We start from the raw sequence: 27,412 nt of genomic DNA on the forward strand, positions 1-27,412 counted from the left end.
TTATTGTATCGCGATCCGGGCAAACAAATCACGATTTTATTTGATTTGTTACGCGTCCGATTCCGTCAATTGCTTTCGGGCAGAAGGCGAACCGGCATCACAGCGACCGGATAACCCGTAAAAACCGGATAAAAGTGTAAATTTATGAAACGGGACGCGGCGATTAAATTTTAACGACTCGGACGGCGTTTACGGTCAAAAAATGACAAGCGATGGACAAAAGCGTGAACGATGATCCCGTTTGATTTAATTAGTTGTCCCTACCTGGATGGATTCGATTCGACCCGTAATATGCACCAATTCAATACCAATGAATATTTTTTTGAAAATTAGTATCTATCTTGTGTGTAGGTAGTACCTTTGATATATTAGGTACTTATCAACCAATCATCCACCTAATTTTAAATGAATATATCGTTTCTAATTACGCAGTAATAAATATTCATTATTATTATAAGAAGATTATTAAATGAATATAAATGTTTTAATATATGTATGTACGTATGTATGCATGTGTAGATATGTTTCAACTTAACACCATCAAATTTGGTGCACTCTCATACTAACCTAACTTATGTATATATTTACATATGTATTATAGATGGTAGAAGGCTTATGGAAAGTTAGGAGTTCAATGAAGTTTTTTTTTCAACTTTCTGGGCAACACTGGATAGATAAAAATAAAATAACAAATTATTTCAATCGGTAACTGTGCTATTTTAAATTTGTGGGAAAAAAAATCTTTATTGAGAAGTAAACTGAATTATTTCAGCGTTTAATGATAATTTTTAAAATATATTTTTATCGTATATGTATATAAAAAAGGCAATGATTATGCTATGAAACCATTCTTTCAATTTTTATGCAAAGATATACATATGTATGTACATATATATTTCAAATGGAGTGTACTGATAAATAATTCATTACGGGACGAGAAGAGTAAGGGGCGGAGTATGACTCGTACAAATATTGACTATTTACATAAATTACAATAGAAAATGGGATGTTTGTACTAAAATAATATATTTGAGAGATTCGCGTGGTACTACATAAATCGCAAAATAAATGAGAAACACCAGCCAGTCAGCTACAAGCTGAAACAAAACGATGACTCTCATTATATACACATAAAACATACATATTTAGCTAAGCATAATATATCGTATACGCATAAGTATACATACATTGTATATTTATGTAGATATAATCGGAAATTAATTTGTGAATTGCGCTCCAAATGGATAACTATTGATAGTATTATTATTTGGAACGATAACATCTAGAAATAAATGCTTTTCTAATGGAAATTTTATGAAATAATTGTACGTATATTGTATGAGATTATTTGGAGCGAACAAACGAACGAACAAACGGGGGAAAATCTACAGTTTCGTTTTATGGACTCGAATGTCTCGTGCTGAAAAATATGGTCGGACTATGTACTAGACTATCTGAAAAATACGTTTTACAGGCAATGACATAATTTATTGCATTCCTAATGTTGTTTTAAAAGCTAAAGAAAATCGTCGTATTCCGTATCTTAAATAAAATAGGTGTGTTTGTATTTTAGAGTTACACAAACAAAACTTACTGCGAGTATTAAATTATATTTAAATACTTTGTAGATAGTCACGGATTCAAATACTTATTAGATTCTACAGCCCAAATTGAATCTCATCAAATTATCTTTTATACAACAATTCTGATGGTATACCTTGTCTGTATGTACTGAAAATTATTAAAAGAAAGTTAGACAAACGAAACGAAAGAGGAATGAAATTAGAAATAGCTCACGTAAGCAAAATTCATAATATATTGCCACTCACTTGCGTTTACTTATCACTTATGCAACAGCCTTATTATAAATAAAGGTCATCTGATATGCCAAGACGAGACATTAAACAACACATTTATAATACAAAGATATGCTAGGCAGCAATCGAATCGAATATTTAGCGTTCAATTTCTATTGATCAAACGATGAAGAAATTCCAGTCAAAATAATTAATAATATATGTAACCACACATAATATTAAATATTATACAAGGAAAGCAACATATAAATGAAATATTCAATAGTGAGTAAGGTCTCTCATAAGCATTTAGCCATTACAAAAATTTAGTACGTATGTGTGTATGCATATACATATATGTACCTAAGTGGGCGCACGATTTCCACCGCGCAATTTAAGTTATTTTTTCCGGAGTATGAATATATAGGTAAATTTTATTGTGAGAAGTTCCGCACGGCTGAGGCTGTAAAAGAATCATTTTATTTTTACAACTTCGCCGAATTGAAGCTCGTCTCTCCTACCCCACTGGCGTTTGCTCAAAAGCCCTATAAAATTGTCGTCGACTCGAAGCACCGCTCACCCCCCCCCCCCCCCCCCCCACACACACACTACCCATCTAAATAATTCTAATCTACGGCGGTGAAATTTTTCAGGATCATTGTCTTCCCCTGCCTACAATCTTAAATTATACATTCGTGGTTCGCTGAAACTCTGCAGTGTTTTATTGCTGAGTGGGACGGGTTTGGCGACAGACGCGCGTTGACATCTCTCCTCCTCCCGTCTATTATGGACATCGCTATCCCGCCATCTTAATATGGCTATTAGCGGTTTCTCTGTTTTACTTTCGTGCCCCGGTCGAGTTGTTATATTTACGAGGGTTAATAAAAAAATATAATACTTTTTATAGCGTCGTATAACGATTATTGCTGTCGTTGTAAGCGATTACGTGGGCATAATAATATTTGCGGTACGCATTGGCGAATATTATTACTGCGCGTCGATACTACACGTACGTGACGAAATTGAGATAAGGGTAATATTATAATAATAATATTATGCTATTTTACATTTCCTATAGGTACACTTTCGGCTATGAAGAAGATGATCGCGTAATAAAAATCGGCTATAAAATATTTCACGTAACTCAAATGGACCGTGAGTTTTATTTACACTTTGTAAAGTAACGTTGATGTATGATATCAAATAAATTTCTATAAGAAATAGTTTCATTAACACCAAATTTGTTACACAGTCAACTCTATTATAAGATATTAGATCTTTTACTCAAAAAATTTAAAAAAAGTAAAGTGAAAGAAAAAAAAAGGAAATCATAATATACACGTACATACATAGACAGTTATTCAGGTACAAGGTTATTATTTGTTTCTATTATCCATTGGATGCAAAGCTCTTGAAAGATAAATCTCACACAAAACAGCCCTCTTAAATAGCACGAATGAGTCAAAGGAAACTTGCGAAACTTTCTCTATTAATGTTATAGAAAAACTAGATACGAGTACTTGAAACTGTGCAATTCTAGACACGACCCAACCAACACATATGTATCTATATCAAAACTAGGGTTTTGAACCCTTCAACACTTTCGCTGCATACTTTGTTGTTCCGCTGAGATGCTCTCTTTTTTCCCCGTATTCTCCGTTTATATTTAAATAATAAATTTTGCGATATGGCGAGAGTTTTACCTCCCCCCGTTTTCACGGGAGTGGGGTCAAAGAACAAGGCATTATGAAACTTTTGATGGAAAGTTTTCCACTGCGAACCCACTATAGCATACACCCAACAGAATTTACCGAATTTTTATTCAAATCACTCCAAAAACTGATACCAAACCCGAATTAAAATCCCTACACACACACATACATAAAAAAAGAACACGTTGACGGTAAAGTTTCGCGCATTAAAATTTTCGAGTGGCCAATTAATATCGACGCAAAAGACGAACGAACGTAAAGCGGCCATTACACGCATGAAATATTTATTTACGCAATGTTTTCTCTGGTAGGCTTTCATCGCTCGCGTATAAATTATTTAAGGGTGTAGGTGTATACCTGCTAGTGAAAATCGCTCCCTGAAAAATGATGAATATTCATGAACGCCATAATTCAACGAGAAAATAAATAAAAACGAACACAACACCGGTCGAAAAAAAAAACGCGGCAAAAAATGGCACGGTGAAAAAAATGAAAGTAAAATTGAGAACACGATACCGAATCTTCCACCCCTTTAGAATATGATTACCATTTGAAATATTGGTGTAACATTACAATGGCGAAGACCTCGACAAAAAGGAGTTTTAAGAAACCCTTCCGAAACGCAAAATATCATCCTCCTCCCACTTACCGCTCGTCTCCAATTTTAGCCGTTAATGACTTTAAACCTCTTTCAAAGGGAATACTTCAACATTTCTTTGTTTACTGGGAAGAAAGGCACTTTGGCCGCGCTTCGACTTTAAAATATCTTCTTATAAAAGTTCAATTTCAGCATTCATCATGGCCAACTTGAAAAGAATTAATGAAACAAATGTTTGAAAAATCCAACCCCCGCCCCTTTCCGACGGCCACCACCCTGTGCTTTATTTTCCCCGACAGTGCGAAAAACCATCCCTCTTTCTTAGCGGTACTCCTTGAGAGAAAATTAATTAGCGACTTTTGATATCCGTGTTTGCCGCCCCGGTCTCATAATGAAACTGAATTTCAAATTTTTTTTGTCAAGAAGAGTGATGAGGGGATGGAGCAGAAGAGCGGGGTGGGAGATGAGTGTCAAAAGCAGTCAAAAAGCTGTACGTGAGTATACTAAAAAAAAAATGATGCACATACACATAAAATTTTACCTAGATATGTACTACTATCATTAAATATACATATGTACATATGGAATTCGGTATAAGAAGTTTGTCAATTTCAATATGTATTGAATGAAAATAAAAGCATCTCGATCTTTTATCTATGTAAATATATAATATAATTAGTTTTAAAATATATGCCTGATAAAAACCACACAATTTTGAACCATACGGTACGCATACATAAATATTTACATGCATTTACACACACGTGTGCGTTCTAAGCGAGATTCAATCTAAGAAACGACTTCATTTCAATGAAGGGGGAAAGTCGAATTTTCTCGAGGTTTTCCCAGCTCTTTCTTCTTATTTAGCACCCCTTGCCAGCTCGGAAGAGAGGCCACAAAATCACGAGTGTGGAAAAATTATAGCCCCGTAGGGGAAAGAGGATAATTTAACCTCCACCACCCGCCAAGCCAGCGACTTCTAAAACACGCATATAAAAATTAAAATATGATACTGCTGCAGGATGTAAGAGACATTGTATGCGATTCAATACTTGCACTCAGAAGCCTTGATGCATGTATGTGTGTGTGTGTGATGGGAAAATTTCGCGGGAAAACTGGGGAAAGGTCGTTAAAGGCAACCGTAAATATTACGGTGTGAATTATTAACGAGAGTTTACGCGCGGTTTCATGACTCTCTTTACCGCAGCTTTTTTATAACGATTTAATCAACTCTAATTTAATTAAAGTATAAAAAATAAATACACAGCGTGTCTAAGTTGGCGGAACGTTCAATTTATAAGCTGAAAGTTCATTAAGTGCGTTTACTGAACAGTGGAAAGGCTTAATACGATTCATTCAACTGTTAACAGTATTGCATCGATATCAGGTGTAGTTTTTTTTCTATATACAAAATAGGAAAAGCCCCTGAAGACTTTTTTTGAATAATATTCATCATAAAATCAATCGGATGGAAGTATTGAATATTGAAATAAAATACGTTAATTTGAGATTATACCATCGAATAAAATATACATATGGAAATATCATAATTATCATACCATTTTTTTATTCTCATCATACTATTATATACATAGGTAGTATACATAATATATAGAATTTTAGTTCAATCCAAATAGTGGCCAAGGGCAGAACCAATTCCAAATAAAATTTTAAAAGAAAAATTCATACGGAGATACCACAAAAAATACAATGAAATGATTAGAATTCCATCAACCAATAGGATGCTTAAAAAATAATAGGATTTACGGTGTTAATTATCCTTGAAATATACACTTTTTTTTAATATTTAAATTATGATTTGAAATTGATACTAAATGAATACAGCATGATCTGAAATTGTAAATTTTTACGAAAACAATACTTTTCGTACACATATGTACATATGTACATAAAAAGTAAATATTGATAAGGCTCATTCGTAAGTCCACTACCCAAAATATTCAATCAATTATTCACTATACAAATTCATTATATTTCACATATGTATATATTTCGTTCTGGTGATCAAAAGATTGTAATAGTTCATTGAATACAAGCTATTTATATTAGAACCTTCACCTAAGTATTTGAAAATATCTAAATATAAAACGGCTAAAGCCGACTTTCTCGACAAAAAAGTTCGTCCGTCGATCAAATTTACATAATAGCACTCCGACATAATTCAAAACTTTATATAATATGAATTGAACCAAAGCGTCGTTATCCCATCATAATTATGTCACGGTTTGTCATCTTGAGTTGGTGCATGGCAGTGGCTTGTTATCCTTCACCGCCATATATTTTTGATGGGGGAAAAGTGCATGACGCGGCAATCAAGGCAGACGCCCCAGGGCGTCAGATTTGCGAGACGAATACGGTTATTTTTTCCTTTTCTACATATTCAAACTTACACATTTGCTAGGTTTATTTTTAATTTATAAATTGAAACCAATATTTGCTTGCGATGCGGAAGATTAATATAAAATTATGGCGTGATATAAATTAACCAACCACATAAATATTTGATTAATCGAACGCGTCCAACAATACAGGTCGAAAAATTAATGATGTTAAAAAAGTAAAAACAAATAGCTGGAATAACAAAGTCAGACGATCACTTTCAATTATTTATTAAAAATATAAAACATCACATCACCATTACCTACTGCCTATGATATATTAAAATATATTAGAGTTTCATCTACAAAAAGGTTTAAAGTTAATAAAAGCTTCTGACCAAAATTTATAAAATCTACATTAGACCGAAATTTTAATTTGTATAAACTATTTGGAACCCTCATTTTTACGAAGGATCTTATATAAGATTTTTTTTTTAAATTGCCTGAACTTAAGCCACTTTGATACGATATGAGATTGAAAATAATGAATTTCCCTACATTGGTGACGAGAAGAATCAGAGGTAGTCTAATCGAAGTTTACAAAATTATATATAACCACTATAATTGTCCTTTTATAATCCTCTTTACATTAAACAAAAACACTCTTCGTCATACTCTTTGAATATAAAAAAAATATTTATTACAAAAAAAAAAGAAATTCTCGTTTTTCAAATATGTGGTATTAGATGTATTATGAGCATTTATAAGAATTGTAAATAGGTTTTTGAGCTCTTTTTCCTATTATGCTGTACATTAACATTAGAATAATATAATACTATGATTACTAACCAAATAAAATAGAATTGTAAAATAGAAAATGATCAGAAGATCAGTAGCTATTAAAATAGATATAAGATGTATTGTGAACATAATTTTGTAATAATAAAAAGCATTTAAAAATCAAAAATCATATATAATATGTTGTCAACCAAATTGATAAATAACTTCTAGTAAGCTAAATCTTTTTAAAAACAACCTTGATGTTTACCCAAAATAATAATGTAATTTTGTAGTTCTTATTTTTCGGTTCATTCTGATTTGTATTGATTCTAAAGATAAAATCTCATTTTTTTTTTGTTATTGTTATTATTGAAAAACTCTTTAGAATCATGCCTCATGCCACATCTCTCGCACGATTTTTTTTAAAAAATTTTTTCGAATGAACAAATATTCGAAAGTGCTATTGCTATGATTTATTTTCCGATTTTAATTCCTCACTATTTCATATCACTAATATGACAATAAACAAAAAAACATCATAATGAAATCAACGATTAAAAAACACATAATCCTAGACGGCAAAAAGACACAGTGAAACTAAAACCGTTAACGAAACGCTCTTAACAAAGTATACGCAAAAATACACGCACATAGGGTCCCAAAAGATCGCGAAAAAGGGACGGCACACCCCCTGACGGGTGGAAAAGCTTGGAAATCGAGGGGTTTGGGGTTTGGAGACGGGCCAGTTTTCGGAAAAGCTCTCCCTCTCTCCATACTAGGGGTAATTTTTCCGCGTGAGCGACCGCGCGAAGCGCACGGGCCGGCCCGGGCAAACAGAACATTCACTTTGTAGTTAGTTCCAGGGCCGGGTTCGAGGGATACAAACAGCCTCTCCGGTACCCTCCCACGGCCGGCTCGCTGAAAAATGTTCGAGTAAATGAATATTTTACACGCATTGAAGCGTTAATAATGGAGAAACGCTGACACACAGCACGGCGAGAGACAGGGAGAGGAGAGCATGGACCGAGCGTTCGTTCGTAGTGGTGAGCGCGCTCGTGCACACGTAGGTAAGTGCTACGGTGTACGTCCGTTTTGGGACGCTGGAGTGTTTTATATTTAAGTATATACTGGAGGAGGTGTTTGAAAATTTATTCGATCGTTAGGTAAATGTTTATGCTGTGATTATTCCCTTCGAGTGGATTTTGTTTATTTTTTTTGTAAATCCCGTACAAAAATTCGGATAATTAGGATACGTCGAAGTGGAAAATTTCAATTTTGATGCGACTCAAAAGGCAATCAATAGTAAAATATTTAGTATGAGTAAAGTTCGATAAAAGAATGTGATGGGCACCTCACATTGAGGCAGCGAAATGCAAGGCGATGCGGGGTATAATATCCTCAATATACTCGATTTTTAATCGCCATAGTGCTTTATCAACTCAAAATAAAATAAAATTATATCGCGCGCTCATATTACCGTTATTAACCTATGCTTCACCTGTATGGAATAACGCTTTGAATATTAACCTTTCCTAGCTCCAAATAAAACAAAATAAATCCCTAAAAATAATTTATAACACACCCATATATACTAACTTGAAAAAACTGCATGCCATAAATAATATTCCAATAATACAGACATTACTAACAAACTAACCAGTAGATTCTATGACAGAATCACCAATAACCATACTAACACATTTGTGAAGAATCTCGCTGATTACCAAAAAATGTCTATACCCTTCAGGTATAAACACACAGATTACCTAAACACGATCTGCTTTAGATCGTCGACTTAAGAGAGTCTTTAATTAATATTATGAGCATTTATAAGAATTGTGAATAGGTTTTTGAGCTATTTTTCTTATTTTAGTGTACATTAACATTATAATAATATAATACTATGATTACTAACAAAATTAAATTAAAATTGTGAAATAGAAAATGATCAGAAGATCAGTAGCTATTAAAATAGATATAATATGTATTGTTCCGACTTTTGTAATGACGTGTGGCAAACAGTCTTATTAACTGATTGTCGATTGGCATTATTGACGAGTTGGCATTAGTGTCGGCCCAAGCGGAAATACGCGACGGTCGACAGAGTTCGAGCAGACGGCGTACGGACAACTTGTGTTCCGTACGCTCCGCTGAACCACCACGTGCAAATTTTACATTTCAATAAACTACATCAAACCATTATCGAAGTCTTTTCCATGATGGTCCTTCGAACCGGATACCAGTAACCTAGGCCACAACACCAAACGGACAAACCAATAGGAAAAAACGTGGTCGAGAAAAAATGGATGTCAATTAAGAAATCGGTATCGTTCCTTTGTTACTATCTATACCTTTCCAATACTAATAACATGTTTGCTTCTATTTCAGCAATATATTGATTGATGTACAGAGGTACATGACCGCGTGATTGACGCAGAAAATATATAAATAAAAACATAACCTACAAAGACGCATGGGACACAGAGGTAATCCAAAATTATCGGAACGATCACATAAACATCGTAAAGGATATTCAAGTAAGTGAATGTATTCAATCTCAGGCAATCTGTTCAAAAGGCAATCATGTGGGTAGGTCAGTTTTAAAATATGTTTTAAAGTATAACAATTAATTAACGCGATTGTATAAAATAATATCGCGCTACGAAGGAATGTTTCATCGGTCGCATCGAATTTCGTATTAAAAGTGTAAAATCAGATGTAGTGTAAAATTAGCAAAGCACGTGGAGAATTATACTTGTAGCCCCAAAGTGGATTAAATCAAGTACATACCGGTATATTCATATCGGTAGATCTTTGTTTCTTAATGTGTGTAGAAACACCCTCCCCCCCCCCCCTTCCACGATAAATGTGGAATTATACTTGTAGCCCCAAAGTGGCTTAAACCAAGTACATACCGGTATATTCATAGCGGTAGATCTTTGTTTCTTAATGTGTGTAGAAACACCCTCCCCCCCCCCCCTTCCACGATAAATGTGGAATTATACTTGTAGCCCCAAAGTGGCTTAAACCAAGTACATACCGGTATATTCATATCGGTAGATCTTTGTTTCTTAATGTGTGTAGAAACACCCTCCCCCCCCCCCCCTTCCACGATAAATGTGGAATTACACTTGTAGCCCCAAAGTGGATTAAATCAAGTACATACCGGCATATTCATACATCGGTAGATCTCTTTGTTTCATAATGTGTGATGAAACAGTGGTGATTTAAAATAAATCACAAGACTTGTAGCCCCAAAGTGGTTTAAATCAAGCACCCACCAATTTAGGGTTGTAATTTCTTCCAAAATATGTTGGATAGATTCTGGTGATAATAGTTAAAGTAGAATATTAAGATTCACGGTTAATCATTGAATATTATTACCTTATCTCTACGAATAGTTCAATTGACAGCTATAGTAGAGAACAACTGTATTTATGAGACGAAATAGTGCAACTTTCTGAAACAAATGTCAAGTGCTGAAAACGAGGAAATAGAAGCTTCGACTTCCAAGTCGCATAAAGGTCGAAATCCAACTAGGGACGTAGAACCTATTAGAGACAGGTCAAGCTCTAGAATACATCAGACTCGAAGTCAGACTCAATCGATAGAAATATTAGCGAAGGAAAATAAAGTAGAAGTTATAATGACGTCAATAGAATTAAGGTATTCAGGCGCGGTACAAAGACTAAAAGGAAAAATAGATAAATCCTCCGAATTAGATGAAGGACAGTATCAAACCATTAAAGAAGCATACGATTATGTCCGAAAACTCCATTACGAATATTTAGATAACCTTACAGACATACCGAAAGCGGCCAAAATAGACGAAGAGTACGATGCAATTACAATAACAGTTAAAAATCTTAAAGCAGCATTAGATTGCCAATCCTTTCAAGATAGTAAACTAAAGGTAGAGCAAGCAACAATTAAATTTGCTAGAGATAAGTTACCGACGTTAACCATTCCCACATTTCAGGGAGATCCATCTGAATGGCAATCGTTTCAACAAGCTTTTAAGAATATAATAGGAAACAAAACGGAATATTCGAATGTCACGAAATTGCAATATTTGCATCAATCCTTAATCGGTCCCGCTTTGGCAGCTGTATCAGGTTTAGATATTAGCTCAGACAATTACGAAATAGCTTGGAGTATTTTAGACAAGCAATATAATTTACCAAGACTTAATCTCAAAACTAGGATTAATTCACTTTGTGACTTAAAATTAATCACAAGAGAATCACATATCGAATTGAGAAATCTATTGAATCAGGTAACAGTGTGTATTAAAAACATTGAATCGTTGGGTTACGCGAGAGAAATTTTAGATCCATGGGTAACATGTTTAGTTCTAAGGAAATTACCTTTTAATATAGTAAGAGACTGGGAAATATCGCTGGTTAGCAGAGAAATGCCACCATATGAAAGTTTAGAGACATTCTTGCAGAATAGATGTAATGTATTACAATCTACTGCATCTGTAACTACGGTGAAGGAATTCCCTCATAGTCGTCAAAGAATCATGAGAACTCATGTCGCGAACAAAAACCCATCAAGTAAGGTAAACGCATGCGCATTCTGTCGAAATAATCATTTCATAGGCAAATGTGATAAATTCAAAGCAAAATCCAGTATGGAAAGAAATGAATTCGTTAAATCTAATAACATGTGTTTTAAATGTTTAAATTCATCGCATAAGATAACAAATTGCAAGTCTAACTATAATTGCTTAAGGTGCAAACAAAACCATCACACTTTGTTGCATCAGGACGATACATTTAGTTCCAATAATACGGGAAGGAAGTCAATTAATGCTCATTCTACTCATTTCTCTCAAAGGGAGATAATTTTACCGACGGTACAAGTAGACATTATAACGTCCAATGGAACGGTCGTTAAGGGTCGCACATTATTAGATTCCGGCTCACAAGTCAACTATGTTACCACATCTTTCGCTAAGAAGAATAACTTCAAGTTAGAGAAAATCTCTCAAAAAATTGTAGGTATCGCTAATCAAGAAAGTAGCATTCGTCACATCACCAAGGTGACCATAAGGTCTTCAACCACTAATTACTCAACCAAAGTGTTGTGTTTGGTATTACCAGAAATTACTGGCGAAATTCCAACTGTGAAACTGGATCAACAGTTAATTTCAATACCAGCGGGAATCAAGTTATCAGATCCCCTTTGGAATAAACCGACGCCAATCGATTTCTTGCTCGGCGCCGAGATTTGCGTTCATGCTATGAAAGCAGGAACCATCCAGTTAGGAAAAGGTATGCCTATCTTAAAGGATACCGAATTCGGATGGACAATAGTTGGTCCATATCCCGAAGTAAATAATGCTCCAGGGAAGAGCCACATAGGCTTAAGTCAATTAGACAGTCACATTCAAAACTTTTGGATGATCGACCAGGTTCCTATGGTAAAACATCAATCTCTTGAGGAGAAAAGATGTGAGGAACATTTCCAAGCACACACATCACGAGATAAAAACGGTAGATTTTGTGTAGCTTTACCATATAAAAATTCCCCGGTAGTATTAGGAAGTTCATTGCACATTGCGGAGAAAAGACACAAAACTTTGGAAAGACGTTTTTTAGCCAATAATAATTTAAAAATGGAATACAATAAAGTTTTAGAAGAGTACATAAATTTAGGACATATGTCAGAGTGTGAACCTCCGGAGGCACATGAGGTTCATTGTTATTTACCTCATCACGTCGTGGTTAAGGAGTCTAGCCTTACCACTAAATATCGTGTAGTTTTTGATGCGTCCGCAAAGACAACGTCTAATATCTCACTAAATAATATTTTGATGGTGGGACCTAGTGTCCAATCAGATTTGTTAAGTTTACTACTCAACTTTCGACTCCATAAATACGTGATTACTGCGGATATTAAGCAGATGTACCGACAGATTCAAATAGCAGAGAAAAATAAAAATGTACAACGAATCATTTGGCGAACAGATCCCCAGAGTAAATTCAAGCATTACAAGCTTAATACAGTAACATTCGGAACTGCTTCAGCCCCATTTTTAGCTACTAGATGTCTAAATCAGTTAGCAGAGGAGAATAGAAACAAATATCCCATCGCTAGTAAAGTGATCGAACGTGATTTTTATGTTGATGATTTGCTCACGGGAACTAATACTATTGAAGCTGGTAAATTATTAAAGGTTCAACTGGAAACCATATTATTATCAGCCGGTATGCCCTTAAGCAAATGGACATCGAACAACTCCGATATAATCACGGATGTTAAAGCTGACGATTGTTCAGATTTTAACTTCTCTAACGAATCACACAAAACTTTAGGTTTATTTTGGAAACCGCGGGAAGACGTTTTTGTATTTAAGGTTCAAACCGAAGTCGAGACTGAAAATATAACAAAAAGAAACTTTTTATCAGTAATTAGTCAGATCTTCGACCCATTAGGACTATTATCTCCATTGTTAATTAATTATAAGATATTAATGCAATCTGTCTGGCAACAAACCATTGGTTGGGATGAATTCATTCCTCAGACAATCTTCAAAAAATGGAAAGATTGTCAATTATCCAATACAGTCATGAAACTTTATAAAATTCCTAGATTGATAATACTAAATAATGTCATTAATATACAGGCACACGGATTTTGTGACGCATCCGAGAAAGCTTATGGTGCTTGTATTTATGTAAAATGTACTGATCAATTGGGAAATTCCAAATGTCATCTTGTGTGTTCTCGTTCGAGAGTCGCTCCGCTCAGTTTTGTAACTATTCCGCGTTTAGAGCTGTGCTCCGCTATGTTATTATCAAAGTTAATGAAGTCAACAATAGACCAATTAACAATTCATATTAATGAAAAATATTATTGGACGGATTCAACCGTCGCATTGCATTGGATTAGAGGAGAGTCATGTAAATGGACCACCTTCGTTGCCAATCGAGTGGCCGAAATCCAATCAATATCTCAACCCATTGAGTGGTACCATGTCTCCTCTACAGACAATCCAGCAGATTTAATTTCTCGAGGGACTCAACCATCAGAATTAAATCATAATTCGTTATGGTGGGACGGCCCTAGTTGGTTGAAATTAGACGAATCACGATGGCCTCGAAGACCTCCTGAGATCACAATAGATCTTCCAGAGAGAAGGGTAGTCACTAACGCTACCCTTGTGAGGGAAAATAATTGGATAGATAAACATTCTCATCTTCCAAGACTCCTTCGAGTTTTATCATATGTTCGTCGGCCACTAAGGAATAAACAATTAAACGTTAAAGAAAATAACGAACCGTCCGCTTTAGAATTAAAAGATGCTTTAAATAATTTGATAAGGTTATCGCAAATGGAATCATTTCCATTGGAATATCGTTTGCTGAGCAAGGGACATCCAATTCCCAGTAGCAGTAAATTAGCTAAATTGTCCCCTCTATTCCACGAGAATTTAATTTGTGTTGGAAGTAGACTTCCTCTGGGAACAACTCTATCAACGTCACCCATTATCTTGTCAAATAAGCATAAACTTACACACATGATTGTCCGAGATGCGCACTTGAAATATATTCACTTGGGTACTCAAGCCTTACTGTCGTTATTGCGGCAGACCTATTGGCCATTGGCCGGACATAATACTGTCAAAGGAGTGGTGCGTTCATGTGTCATTTGTTTCAGAAATAAACCACTGTCACACAATAGATTAATGGGATTACTCCCGCTTGAACGTACCACTGCGAATTTTCCTTTCAGTCATGTGGGGATAGATTTCGCAGGACCTTTTCCTGTGAAGAGTGGTTGCAATAAGAATTCTAAGATAATTAAGGGTTACGTTTGTGTCTTTGTGTGTTTTTCCAGTAAGGCAGTTCACTTGGAACTTGTCGGAGACTTAACGAGTTCAAATTTCTTAAATTGTTTAAGAAGATTCGTAGCCAGACGTGGCAGGCCCAATACGATATATTCCGACAATGCTACTAATTTTGTCGGTGCAAGTCGTGAACTCGTTAATTTAGTAAAATTAATTTACGAACGTCCTCATGAGGAGAAGCTACTACGGTATGTAGCCTCCGAAGGGATTCGTTGGAAGTTTAACCCGCCAAGGGCGCCTCACATGGGAGGGCTGTGGGAAGCAGCGGTTAAATCCATGAAGATTCATTTAAACAAGGTGTTAAAGGCCACCACCTTAAATTTCGAATCATTTTGTACGGTATTGACTCAAATAGAAGCTTGCATGAATTCCCGTCCTCTTAGTCCCTTGTCTTCGGATCCACTAGACCTTTTACCCCTCACACCTGGACATTTCTTAATTGGCAGATCCTTACTCGCTCTTCCAATGGAGGTTAAATATAACACTAATGTCCATGCCAATCTGCTTCAGATACAATTGACCACAGCAGCATTTTGGAAACGTTGGTCGGCGGAATATTTACATTCTTTGCAGTTACGACACAAATGGAAGAAGGACTCGAGCAACAATCTGAGTGTGGGTCAAATGGTCCTGTTAAAGGAGGAACACATGCTGCCAACCCGATGGGTCTTGGGTCGAGTCACTAAATTGTATCCCGGACCAGATGGCAGAGTTCGAGTCGTCGACGTCTTTACTGCCAGCGGAGAGTTTCGTCGGTCCAGTCATCTAGTGGCGCCATTGCCGATTCTACCACAAGGACCACTTGACAGGAAGGAAGATCAGCAAGAGGGAGGAGAAACAGCAGCTTCAATTCCGTCAACTTCGGTAGCTTAGTTTAACCCGAAGACACTACCCCCAACTCATATTACTTATTAGATGTAATCATGAGTTTAAATCATTCAATGTTAATAGTAGTACTCCGTAATTCACTTTAATTGTGTTGTGTGTATAATTTAAGCTATTTTCATTTTAACATTCGGCAGTATATATCTCCGAATTTAATCTAATCATTTTGTCTTTATAATATAAGACTTGTCTCATGTCATCACTCGGAAGGATTATATCCGAGTTTAAAATAAACTGTTCAAATTTGACAGTTAAAATTAGATTCATGATTTGTTAATGTTAGTCTCCAAGCCACACTTAATGGAGCATCTTAAATTATTTCATGTCTACTTAATTATAACCTGCCGGGAGTCATCCGCAGGTCTTATGTTTCTTGTTATGAAAACATAAGTTAACTCTTACTGTTTATAGTATTTATGTGAATCATAGAATAAGTAAATATTATAATACTGAACATTTCGATGTTTAACGTAGAGACATCTATAATCATAGTTCGCCTTCATTTCCTGCTTGTAGGAATGAATGAATGACTTTCCAATTTACTTTTAATTTAGCAATGTTTGTGCTACTTGTTGATGAAATCAAGTTAACTTAGGAGCATTACACTCACTAATCAAGTTTAGTTGATCGGTAATAGCTGATCTGTCTTGACAACTGTAACAGTGTCAACATTGTATTGTCTAAGTTAACATCAAGATGAGGAATGCTTAAGTTTTAAACCATATACAGTCCACTCTCTCTTCTTTAAAGTAAACTTATCTTGTAATGCTTATTCACAGCTTCAAAGGAGATTTCAAAAATTTTAATGTAAATAGAAACAACATTCACCAGAGGTATACCTATAAGTTGAAATATTACTGAACCAATAAATTGATTTTATCCTCACACTGGATGAGGCAAAGGTTTCATTATTCACCCTCTATTTAATTATTTTAAGAGCTATGATTTATTGTAAACGACTCGTCAGTAATGCTGTAACTCTGTAGAATAACTGTATTGTTCAACAGTTTTCCTATGTGGGACTATGTTCCGACTTTTGTAATGACGTGTGGCAAACAGTCTTATTAACTGATTGTCGATTGGCATTATTGACGAGTTGGCATTAGTGTCGGCCCAAGCGGAAATACGCGACGGTCGACAGAGTTCGAGCAGACGGCGTACGGACAACTTGTGTTCCGTACGCTCCGCTGAACCACCACGTGCAAATTTTACATTTCAATAAACTACATCAAACCATTATCGAAGTCTTTTCCATGTATTATAAACATAATTAAGTGATAATAAAAAGTATTTTAAAATCAAAACATATTTTTTTGATGCGATTCGATTAAGATTTTTTTGGTGCGATTCGATTAAGAATGTCTAATCAGATCTCCCCGTAATAAATTATTCTTTCAGATTAATCCCTCTTTTACTAACTATTCCTTTTTTTACATATATACATATGTTGATCTTGCTCCTTTCTTAACAATATTCCCCTCACATTAATGATTTTTTTTTGTTCGTATTTTTGCTTTAAATTTTTATTGTTTGGTCATTATTCTTAGTATCACATATTTAGTCCATACATTTATCTCAGATCTACTTCTATTCAATGCTTTTCTTCTTTGTGTTTAATTTATTTTTATACACTTTTTGCGTAATGAACGTTGTAAATGTAATGCTGCTTGTTTCTGTTTTGTTTTTAAATTTAATACATAAATACATAGACATATATATTGAAATCTGTTAACATATACAATATATGTAATACATACATATATAGAAAAGATTTCAAATCTAACTAAATAATAAATATAAGATAAGAGCCTAACCATCAATTTTAAAGTCGTTAAATTCTGTTCTTAAACCATCTTTTTTCATGACATGATCCAAATTTCTTTCTATTTTTTAGCATTAACCAAAGTTTCGATTGTGAAAGTTTCAACTTTGTAAGCTTTTGGCGACTATTGACATTTTGATCAATGGAAATCTGTATTTATCAGACCACTCATCATCATTTAAAATAAAGCCTAGACCGAACGAGTTTAAAGTTTAAATCAACAGTAGTGCAATTAAATCGGCAAATTGGTCAAAAACAACAACCACGGGTAAGACTACATATTCAATGTTAATCTATTTACAAAAACGCATATATCGATTTGTCGAATCAAAGCTTCATTCAACGAGTGTTATTAATTCAACTAGAGAACGCTGTCGAGCGTATTTTTAACGATCAAAGCGTTGTCCCAACCCCCGAATCGTACATATACACATATGTATGTAAAGAAGCTTTTGCAAAGCTCGAAAAGTAAACATATGAAATGTGCGAAAAACGGGTTCGATTTTTTCTGCCAACGTGTTTATAAATATTTGCCCGTTTCTATACTTCGCATTCGCATATATTTGATGTTGATTGATAAACCGACGATTGTTTGTCGGACGGTTCGATTCTTTTGACGGATAAAAAAAATCGTACGAAAGCCTTTGTGTCGTGCGTTAAATAAAATCTAAAAAAAATATATACATTCACAAACACATCAAATCCTGAAATAAAATCTCGCGTTGAAATTTGCTTACAAAGCGAAAATAAATATTAATTTGAAACGTTGCAGCATAGAGAGGGGGGGGGGGGGGGGGAATGGGGTCGAGATCAAACAAAGGCGGTTTCGAAGGGTAACGCGCGATTTAATTTCAATTCAAGGTTCCTGATTTTCCCACGGACACGCAAATAAAAATTTCAAAACGTAAAACCCTTTCCAGAGAATCGTGGAATAAAAGGTGTGAGAGTAGAGCAAGGACGATAGTGATGTAATTTGTTGACAAATCTTCGAAGTGGGTCATGTAGGCTTTACGCACAATAATAAGAATGTGCCAACCTTCATAAAAATTGTTTTTAAATAATTGAAGTTAATTAAAAAAAAATCGGCTGTGACCAACCCATGACCTTATATATGTATGTATTTGAGGAATATAAGAAGAATATATTGAACATTCATACACGTTCACACATACCGGTTGTGGGAGCGTTTTCGATAAAAATTGAGCGCAAATGTAGGAAAACTTACACAAGACAAAAGTTCTCCTTTCGGTTGTCAGATTTTGTTCGAAAGTTTTTCATAAAATCAACTAAAATCACTATAATTATTATACACATTGAATATCAAGAAAATAAAAAATAAATAAATGGTCAAAATGAAATAATGAAATATTGTTTTAAAACAAATTACTTCTTCCGGTTTACGAATTCTGACCAAAAAAAAAAACCTTATCGCCTCTATTATTACATAAAAATACAAATATAAATTCTCAGCTTCATACGTTCTCAGGGGTGTGGAAAAAATCGTGTGGTCACAACATTTCCAAGAGGAAAAAAATCCAAGTCTGATTTGGTTAGCGGTTTTGGGAGATAATTGAATTCAAGATCTTAAAAGAGGACTCCTATAAGGGGAGGTACCATTTCCATTCAACTTTAAAATTTGAAAAAAATTAACTTCGGATCGATAAGAATTTCAGTAACCGATACTAAGTTTCAGTTCGATAGGACTAACGGTGTTCGAAAAATCCCCAAAATACACAGAAACACAGACACACACACATTTTTCCTAGATCATGAAAACGTGATCAATGATACAAATCAGTTAAAATATCGAGTTTGAATTTTCGCATAATCACAAAACTACATCTATTGTTCCTACGTATATAGATAAAGTAAAAATGATAAATTATAATTACAATTTATAATTTGGAACAAAAAAAAAACAGTAAAAGAAACAACCCACGTTCATATATTGAACAAACACTATGACGAAGGCAACTTCAAATGAAAATTTTCATATTTAAATAATTTGCATATTTATTTTACGTTTATTTACGTACATATGCTATTATTATAATAAGAGCGTATCATTTTATTATTACTAGCCTCTTCTTAGCTCGCTTTAGATTTTTTCGTCTGACGAAATATGGGTTCTTATCCGATCGTTTTCAAACTTTGCCCTTTAGCTCGGTTTGGTCATCAATATATGTGAAAATCAAATCCACCATTACGATGGTGAAAAATAATCGTAATAGACACGTTTGAAAATGCTCCATTATCGTTCTCGTTGACGTCTATAGTATTTATCCACATTTTCACCATCCTCTCGCTATATCAGATTTTAATCGTTTAAACGCCTATAAATTTTTCCTTTTTCACTCTATATTTTATAAAATTTCCATTGTAGGCTGTCTTTATCGTTCTTATATATTTTTACTTCACTCGTAATTTATATAATGATTGTTAAAATGAATGTTAAATAGCGTGGTGTTTCGGCCAAAAGTCAAATAACGTTTATTTTATTTTATTTTATATAAAAACCAGGAAGGCTTGACAGGAAGACAAATTACAAATAATGCAGCATTTCATTATTACACAAATTACTGTATTTCCAGAAGCTGAAGAACACGAAATAACATTTAATTAATTAATTAATTAATAACAGAATTAATCCATTGAGATATCTATGGATTTAGATTTTGTACATAGTTTTTACAAATTATACACATAATAAATACAGAAGATTTGTGACAACAGGAAAGATTATTTTTTGCCAATTTTTAGGAACCGTTTCAACAATGATCACATAAAATTGGCAAAACCTGATAAGAAACGATCGATTTGGAGTCACAAATACCCCCAAATCTAACCAGTGGTATGGCGGATCGAACTAACTGATCACTTGGTGCTAAACATACACGCCACCATTAAGCCATACTTCCATTTATATTTGTCATTTCACGTGCCGACAGATCCGCCGAAATAACATATCCTAATCAGGTTACTTCATACAGGTTTACATATAATTAGCTATCCATATTATAGAAACACCATCAAATTAAGCGAGACCGTATTGTGTCACTATCGATGACCCATGCAAATAACGATTGCACTTAACGCTGAATACCTTGGCAAATGTCACTAGAATTTAATTTTTTAAATAAATACAGATTGCGGAACAAAGCATGATCCATTTAATAATACGATGCAGATAATCAATTAATTTAAATAACACAATTAAATTTAATTAAACAAAAATCCACCACTACAGATCAACCTACATACATCGTATCCAATAGACTTCAACACGGCAAGGTTAAGGTTGATCGACTCATTGGGAAAATGTATCCTGTTCCCAAGTCAAACACACTGCGACCAAAATATCCACACATCGAACACATAATAAATGTAAATACAAATAAATAAATGTAAATACGATTAAAAAATTTTATACACCACTCTGGTCAGAAACCAATTAGAGTACAATTCTACCATTTGGTCTCCTTATTTAATGAAACAAATTAACATAATAGAGTCAGTGCAAATAAAGTTCATTAGATTCATCAAATTTAAATTTTTTAAAAGTCATAATCATTACGTCAGTAACGTTATTATTTATAGGAAACTTAATTTGCTAAAATTATACGACAGAAGGAAAATTAACGATATTTCAGTTCTGTGTGGTCTTCTTAATGGCACTATTAAATGCTCTGACTTGGTGAGTTTAGTGTGCTTCCATGTGCCGGGTAGATCAATTAGATGTAACCATCTTTTTGATATGCCCAGGTTTACCACTAATTACTCATTGAACTCAGCTATGTTGAGACTGCACAGAGTTGGAAACGAATTGTCCATGGTCGATTTATTCATTGTTAGTAAATATAACATGAAATCTATTTTATTTAAATATTTTTTTAATATAATTTAATTTATATTGTAGTATATGAATGTATGTGTATTTTTCTTTTATATTTCATTTTAATTTTTTTTTCTTTTTCTTTCTCTATTTCCAACATGTAAAATGGTCAATTTTTTCTTGACCGTAAAATAAAATAAATAAATAAATAAATAATGCATAAATACACCCATATGTATACACACACACCCACAACACCTTTTGAGCGTGTAATGGGAACATGCGAACTGGCGCGGTGAACACAATCAGACAGCCGCCGACGCCAACTCATGCATTTAATCTTCGGCTCCACCTCTGAATACGAATATGGCCGTGAGAAAACCGAACATAGAATACATATGTACATATGTACGTACATATATGTATATATCGTCAGCCGAAGATCGATCGGTGCTCAAACCGTGGGACGCCTTTGAAAAGTTCGACCGAAACGCGTTTTCAGCGACTGTGATTATAACGGCAACGAGTGGAATTATTCAAAATTTCACACACAACATGTTGAAAATTCCTTTGTGAGTTACAGCTACTTTAAAATATCCCAAAATATAATACAATCCCAAGACGATATGATATGATATGAAATTTGTAATGTGAAAGTAATGATCGGCTGTCTAGACTGGAATGATTATTGACTTATGCAAATGTGTTATTCGAGTGTGTACATTGTATGTATTATATATGCATACATATATACGCTATCACTAAGCCAGCAGTTTGGCTTAGTGATAGCGTATATATTTAGCATCACTGAGGTCATAGGTTCGTGTCCTCGCCACTGCTGGTTAGATTTGGGGGTTTTGTGACTCCAAATCGATCGTTTCTCTATCAGAGTTTGCCAATTTTATCTGATCATTGCTGAAACGGTTCCTGAAAATTGGTATTAAATCTAATCCTGTTGTCACAAAAATCTGCCTGTGCATAATTTGTATTAATTATACACAGTAATCTGAAATCCATAGATGTCACTATGATTATTATTTCTGATTAATTGTTATATTCTATATAGTATATACTATAATTGTTATATTCTGATTGTATATGTATGTATTACTGTATTTCTGATTTCTGATTGTTTATGTATTTCATTAACGTACACCCGTCGCATTGGAGCAAATCTGTAATGGCGAGTGTGTATTGATTTGTGACAATAAAATAAAATAAATATATGTATATATGTTTTTATGATATTAAGTCATTAAGATATTAAAAAGGACGAATACAAATTTTCTGGAGCTAAATATTAACAAACAGCTGGAGATTAACGAAATTGTAATATTATATGTATGAAAGACTTTGTATATATGTATGTATGTAAGGTTTGTTGGTGATCGAAAAACAAATCAAAGTTTCTATGACGATTCGATATGGTCGAGTATTATTTTTTTTTCGATTCAAATAAAGTTAATAAAAAAACAAATGAATATTTGCTATTAGATTCGCCATGTTTAAGCTGTTTATATTACAAATACTGAGCGAAGCCGGGTAAAACAACTAGTATATGTATATATATATTTTAACAAATTTACTCAAAATTCTAAAATAATACTAATATTTCATTCCACCGTGCCAATACAGGTTGTTCCAAAGTGACAAATATGGTTATAATATAAATTTAATATATATGTACTTTGTATGTAAGGTTTGATGAAATATATGTATGTATGTAAGATTTGGGTGGTATAATCCGTGAAGTTAAATTTAATAAAAAAACAAATGAGTATTCAAATACATGTAAATAAAATAAAACTACATTTTATCAAATAAATTTAATAAAATGTAATACTATTAGATTAACCATGTTTATATTGCAAATACCAGGCGAAGCCGGGTAAAACCACAAGTTTTTTAATATATTATGAAATTTGAAGTTATATTCAAATACTGGTGACATATAGGCGTTAGGTAGACAATTTGGTGAGGAACCGTTTCAATCATTTAATCAGATAAATTGGCAAACTCTGATAAGAAACAATTAACTTATGACGAGAACACACTCAAAAGTACCGCACGACACGCCTAGGTAGTCTCAAGCTGTAATAGGCGTGTCTTCATGTCATTGATAATTCGCACGATCTTAATATTTCGACAATTTTTTCCTACATATGGGAATCAATGTTCCTACATATCTTATATGGGAATTTCAAACCTATATTTTCAATAAAATGATGAAATATTACCGAAAAGGGGTGAGTTTCGCCAAGGATCGCAATGGAGTAGTTTAAGCGTGCTAGCGTTTTTTAAATTTGCATATGCAAATTATCTAAAAAAAAATACGTGCCGCGTACCAATTTAGAGTCACATGTATCTACAACTTTAGTCACAAATATTCAAGTATTACCAGCAGCACCGCAGAAATACTCCAAACTAATTCTGTTAAATCAAGGTCAAATCAGGTCTTGAACCAAGGACCTCTCGTTGGTTAGCATTAATGCAACCGCCGAGCTACACTACTGGCTTAAATTTATATAAATAATTAATAATTTTATATAATTTCTATTAAAATATTCCAATACATAATTTAGTTATGTTTGACTTATGTCTAATTACATATGTATGTATGTAATCGCCGAAAATACATTTTCATACATAATTTGCAAAATATTACGATTGGATTTAAAAGTCAAATTTTAAATAAAAAATACATTCAAAATTGTTGAAAATTATTCCATTTGATTAACGAGTTATAATTTCAGATACAAAAAATAACAATACCGTTTTTTACAACCCTTTCGTTTTTAGTAGAGCTACAAAATTATTTCAAAAGCTAATCCTTCCTCTCGCGGTTAACATTATTCTATTGCGAAATATATATCGCTTCAACCCTCATAATCCCACAATAAAACGGGATAACTGCTATTAAATGCGGATAAAGATTGTCGGACGACCCCGCACAAATTTGGCGAATTTTTAATTAACGTCGCACGAGCAACAGGTGAACGGAAAGGAGGAAAACCACACTATGAAAATAAGCATACATATATTGAATATCGGAGGAAAAGTGCGCATTTTCCACCCGAGGCGTCGTAAATGCATATTTGGAAAGGCTCATGGTGATCATTGAGAGCCGACGCTTCCAGGTATTCCCTAGGAATGTTGGCACGTCATCGAAAGATGCGGTTCAGGTGCAGTCCGCATCCACCCGCCTCCCCTGGGTAATATTAGTGGGCGAGTTTTGCAATAAGAATGCACCGAGAAGTTCGATAATGGTAGCGAGGGCCGCATACAAAGTCGACCGTTTTCCATTATTGGCGAAAGTTTTGCATGCTCGGCGCAAAATCGACAAAATTTATCCGAGGATTCCACGCTTCCTTTGGCCCCCCCTTCTCTCTATGAATTTGTGATAAATAGTCATCGGAGATTCGGACTCGAATGCTACGAAGTGCAACGGAGGGGAAATGCACTGAATTTGCAATTTTTTTGCTACGGGAGAATTAAGCCGTTAGATAGGGCGAGAAATGTGTGCCAAATTGAATAAAAGTTCAAACTTTAAAGTTCATACATATCATAGTTACACATACATATCGTTTGCATAGAAAAATTTATATATTTAAGAATAATTGGGAAAGGCGGCAAAGACGATGTACCAAATTTATTTATTTATACATATATATATAGACACGTTCGCCTGATGGAAACTTTAAAAAATATTGGCTTGGATGACAGAGATGTCAGATTACTATGAAATATTTATTGGAATCAGTCTGCGGAATCCTATCAAATAACCTTTTTAACACCTACACCGAATCCATCTTCCACAATGCTCTCCAAGAAGCAGGGGGTATTAAGGTAGACGGTGAGACAATCGCCAATATAAGATATGCTGATGACATGGCACTGGTCGCTGAAAATTTAGTAGACCTGCAAAGATCTCTAGATCTTGTACATCAAGAAAGCAATGGAAGAGGTCTGTGCATAAATATAAAGAAGACAAAATTTATGATATAATATGCAAACAGTCACCGGTGATCTAACGTTGGGTGGAGGTGCTAGAAAGAGTCAAAAGATTAAAATACCTGGGTACCCGGTTAAATGAAGAGATGAACCCAGATGAAGATCTAAGAATCCGCATCGAGATGGCTAGAACAGGGTTTATCAAAACGAAGGCGGCGCTTACAAATAAGCATCTCAATCTTAGTACGTCTTGAGATTCGTGAAGAGCTATGTACGTCTGGACAGTGTGACTACATGGATGTGAAACGTGGACTCTGAAGACCAGGATGATCAGCCGCATCAAAGCTTTTGAGATGTGTATCTACAGGCGTATGCTGAAGATCCCGTAGACTAAATATCAAATGAAGCTGTCCTCGGCATGATAGAGAGAGGCAGGGAACTTGTTTCTGTCATCAAGCAGAGAAAGATTACAAAAAGTACCTCGGACACATGATACGGGGTCCAAAATATGAATTTCTCCGTTTGATAACCATGGGAAAAATAGAAAGTAGATAATGGATTGGCAGGAATAAGTATCTTAGCTTCGAAACATGCACATGTGGACCGATATGAGCGCCAAAGACCTATCCGAGTCGTTGAAGACCGATGCGGATATCTTCAAGTAATCAACGAAGTGGTCGCCAACGTCAGGATGCGGTTAGGGCATTGAGAAAAAGAAGAATACCATGAAGGACTAACGGGTAAACCCAATGAGCCTTCCTAGATAATTAATTACAAACATTTGCAGCATTTTTTATTACATAAATCGCTGTATTTCGAGAGGCTGAAGAACACGAAATTCACAATTAATTAAATAATCAATTAATCACTAGACTTCTATGGATTTAGACTTGTACATAAATTTTTACCTGGGATGCTATTTGCCCACTTGATGGAAGACCCGTTTCAACAATGAAATCAGATAAATTGGCAAACTCTGATAGGAAACGATCGAATTGGAGTCACAAATATCCAAGTCTGACCATCGGGATTAAAGACTAGCACGGAATTGAACCCGGTAACCTCTCGATGCTAAATATAAACGTAACCACCGAGCCATAATGATGGCTTATACTGCTAAGTTATACAAAGTATTTCGAAATTCTTTTGACTACAAAAATACATTACACTCGATCTTATATCAAGCTTAGGAGATTTTGTAACATTATAAATGTCTTATTCCCCTCATAGTGTTATTTTTATTTTTATTTTATTAAGGTTAACTTGAATGTTTTATCTTATTTCTTCTGTTATTTTATTTCATTTAATTTATATACGTACTATATGTATAAGTCAATCCTCTTGGGTTTATCGATTTTGCCGTCTCCCCCAAGTACGTTAAATTAAATTAATTACTAATCAGTTCGATATATTTATATACGTGTTTTATGTATATGGAAACTCAAATAGATTGAAACTTTAAATGATCCCAAAAAATACTAGAAAAGGTATTGTAAAACTCGATAAAAACTTAACATCCTGATTAAAACATACCGAATCACATTCCGTGTTATTTCAAACTTCCATTTGATGTTTATTACATTTAATTCAGAAATCTTACAAAAAAAGTTATAAGTAGACTTCAACCGGATATAAATTGAATTCTTCATAAAGTATATAAATTTCAGCAATCTGGCTAGTGGTTTCCTAGATTTTTGGTATACATATTTCGATTATTCGTTACACATATTGCGTGTTTTGCAATAGAATACATTGGAATGGCGTTTTACTCACCTAATTTATTTAAAAATCATATATACATATATACATATATGCCGGATAATTTACAATTATGTCACA

General features: G+C 34.2%; 2 protein-coding genes across 3 annotated transcripts in view; one reads left to right on the forward strand and one right to left on the reverse strand.

The window, feature by feature from the left end:
- The window catches only part of LOC143921569 (B-cell receptor CD22-like), a 520,711-nt gene that overhangs the window by 303,564 nt on the left and 189,735 nt on the right, over positions 1–27,412 (reverse strand). The window lies entirely within an intron of this gene.
- The window catches only part of LOC143921513 (uncharacterized), a 381,855-nt gene continuing 363,776 nt past the window's right edge, over positions 9,334–27,412 (forward strand). The window contains exons 1-2 of one of the 2 annotated variants that reach the window (XM_077444841.1): positions 9,334–15,554; positions 15,657–17,223. In XM_077444841.1, coding sequence (XP_077300967.1) covers positions 10,695–15,554; positions 15,657–15,956 — 5,160 coding nt within the window. In that variant the 5' untranslated portion in view covers positions 9,334–10,694 and the 3' untranslated portion in view covers positions 15,957–17,223. Of the gene's footprint in view, positions 17,224–27,412 lie in introns of both variants that reach the window. The other variant, XM_077444840.1, reaches the window with a different exon arrangement.

Source organism: Arctopsyche grandis, chromosome 13, assembly GCF_051622035.1.
Source record: "Arctopsyche grandis isolate Sample6627 chromosome 13, ASM5162203v2, whole genome shotgun sequence".
Lineage (NCBI taxonomy): Eukaryota > Metazoa > Arthropoda > Insecta > Trichoptera > Hydropsychidae > Arctopsyche > Arctopsyche grandis.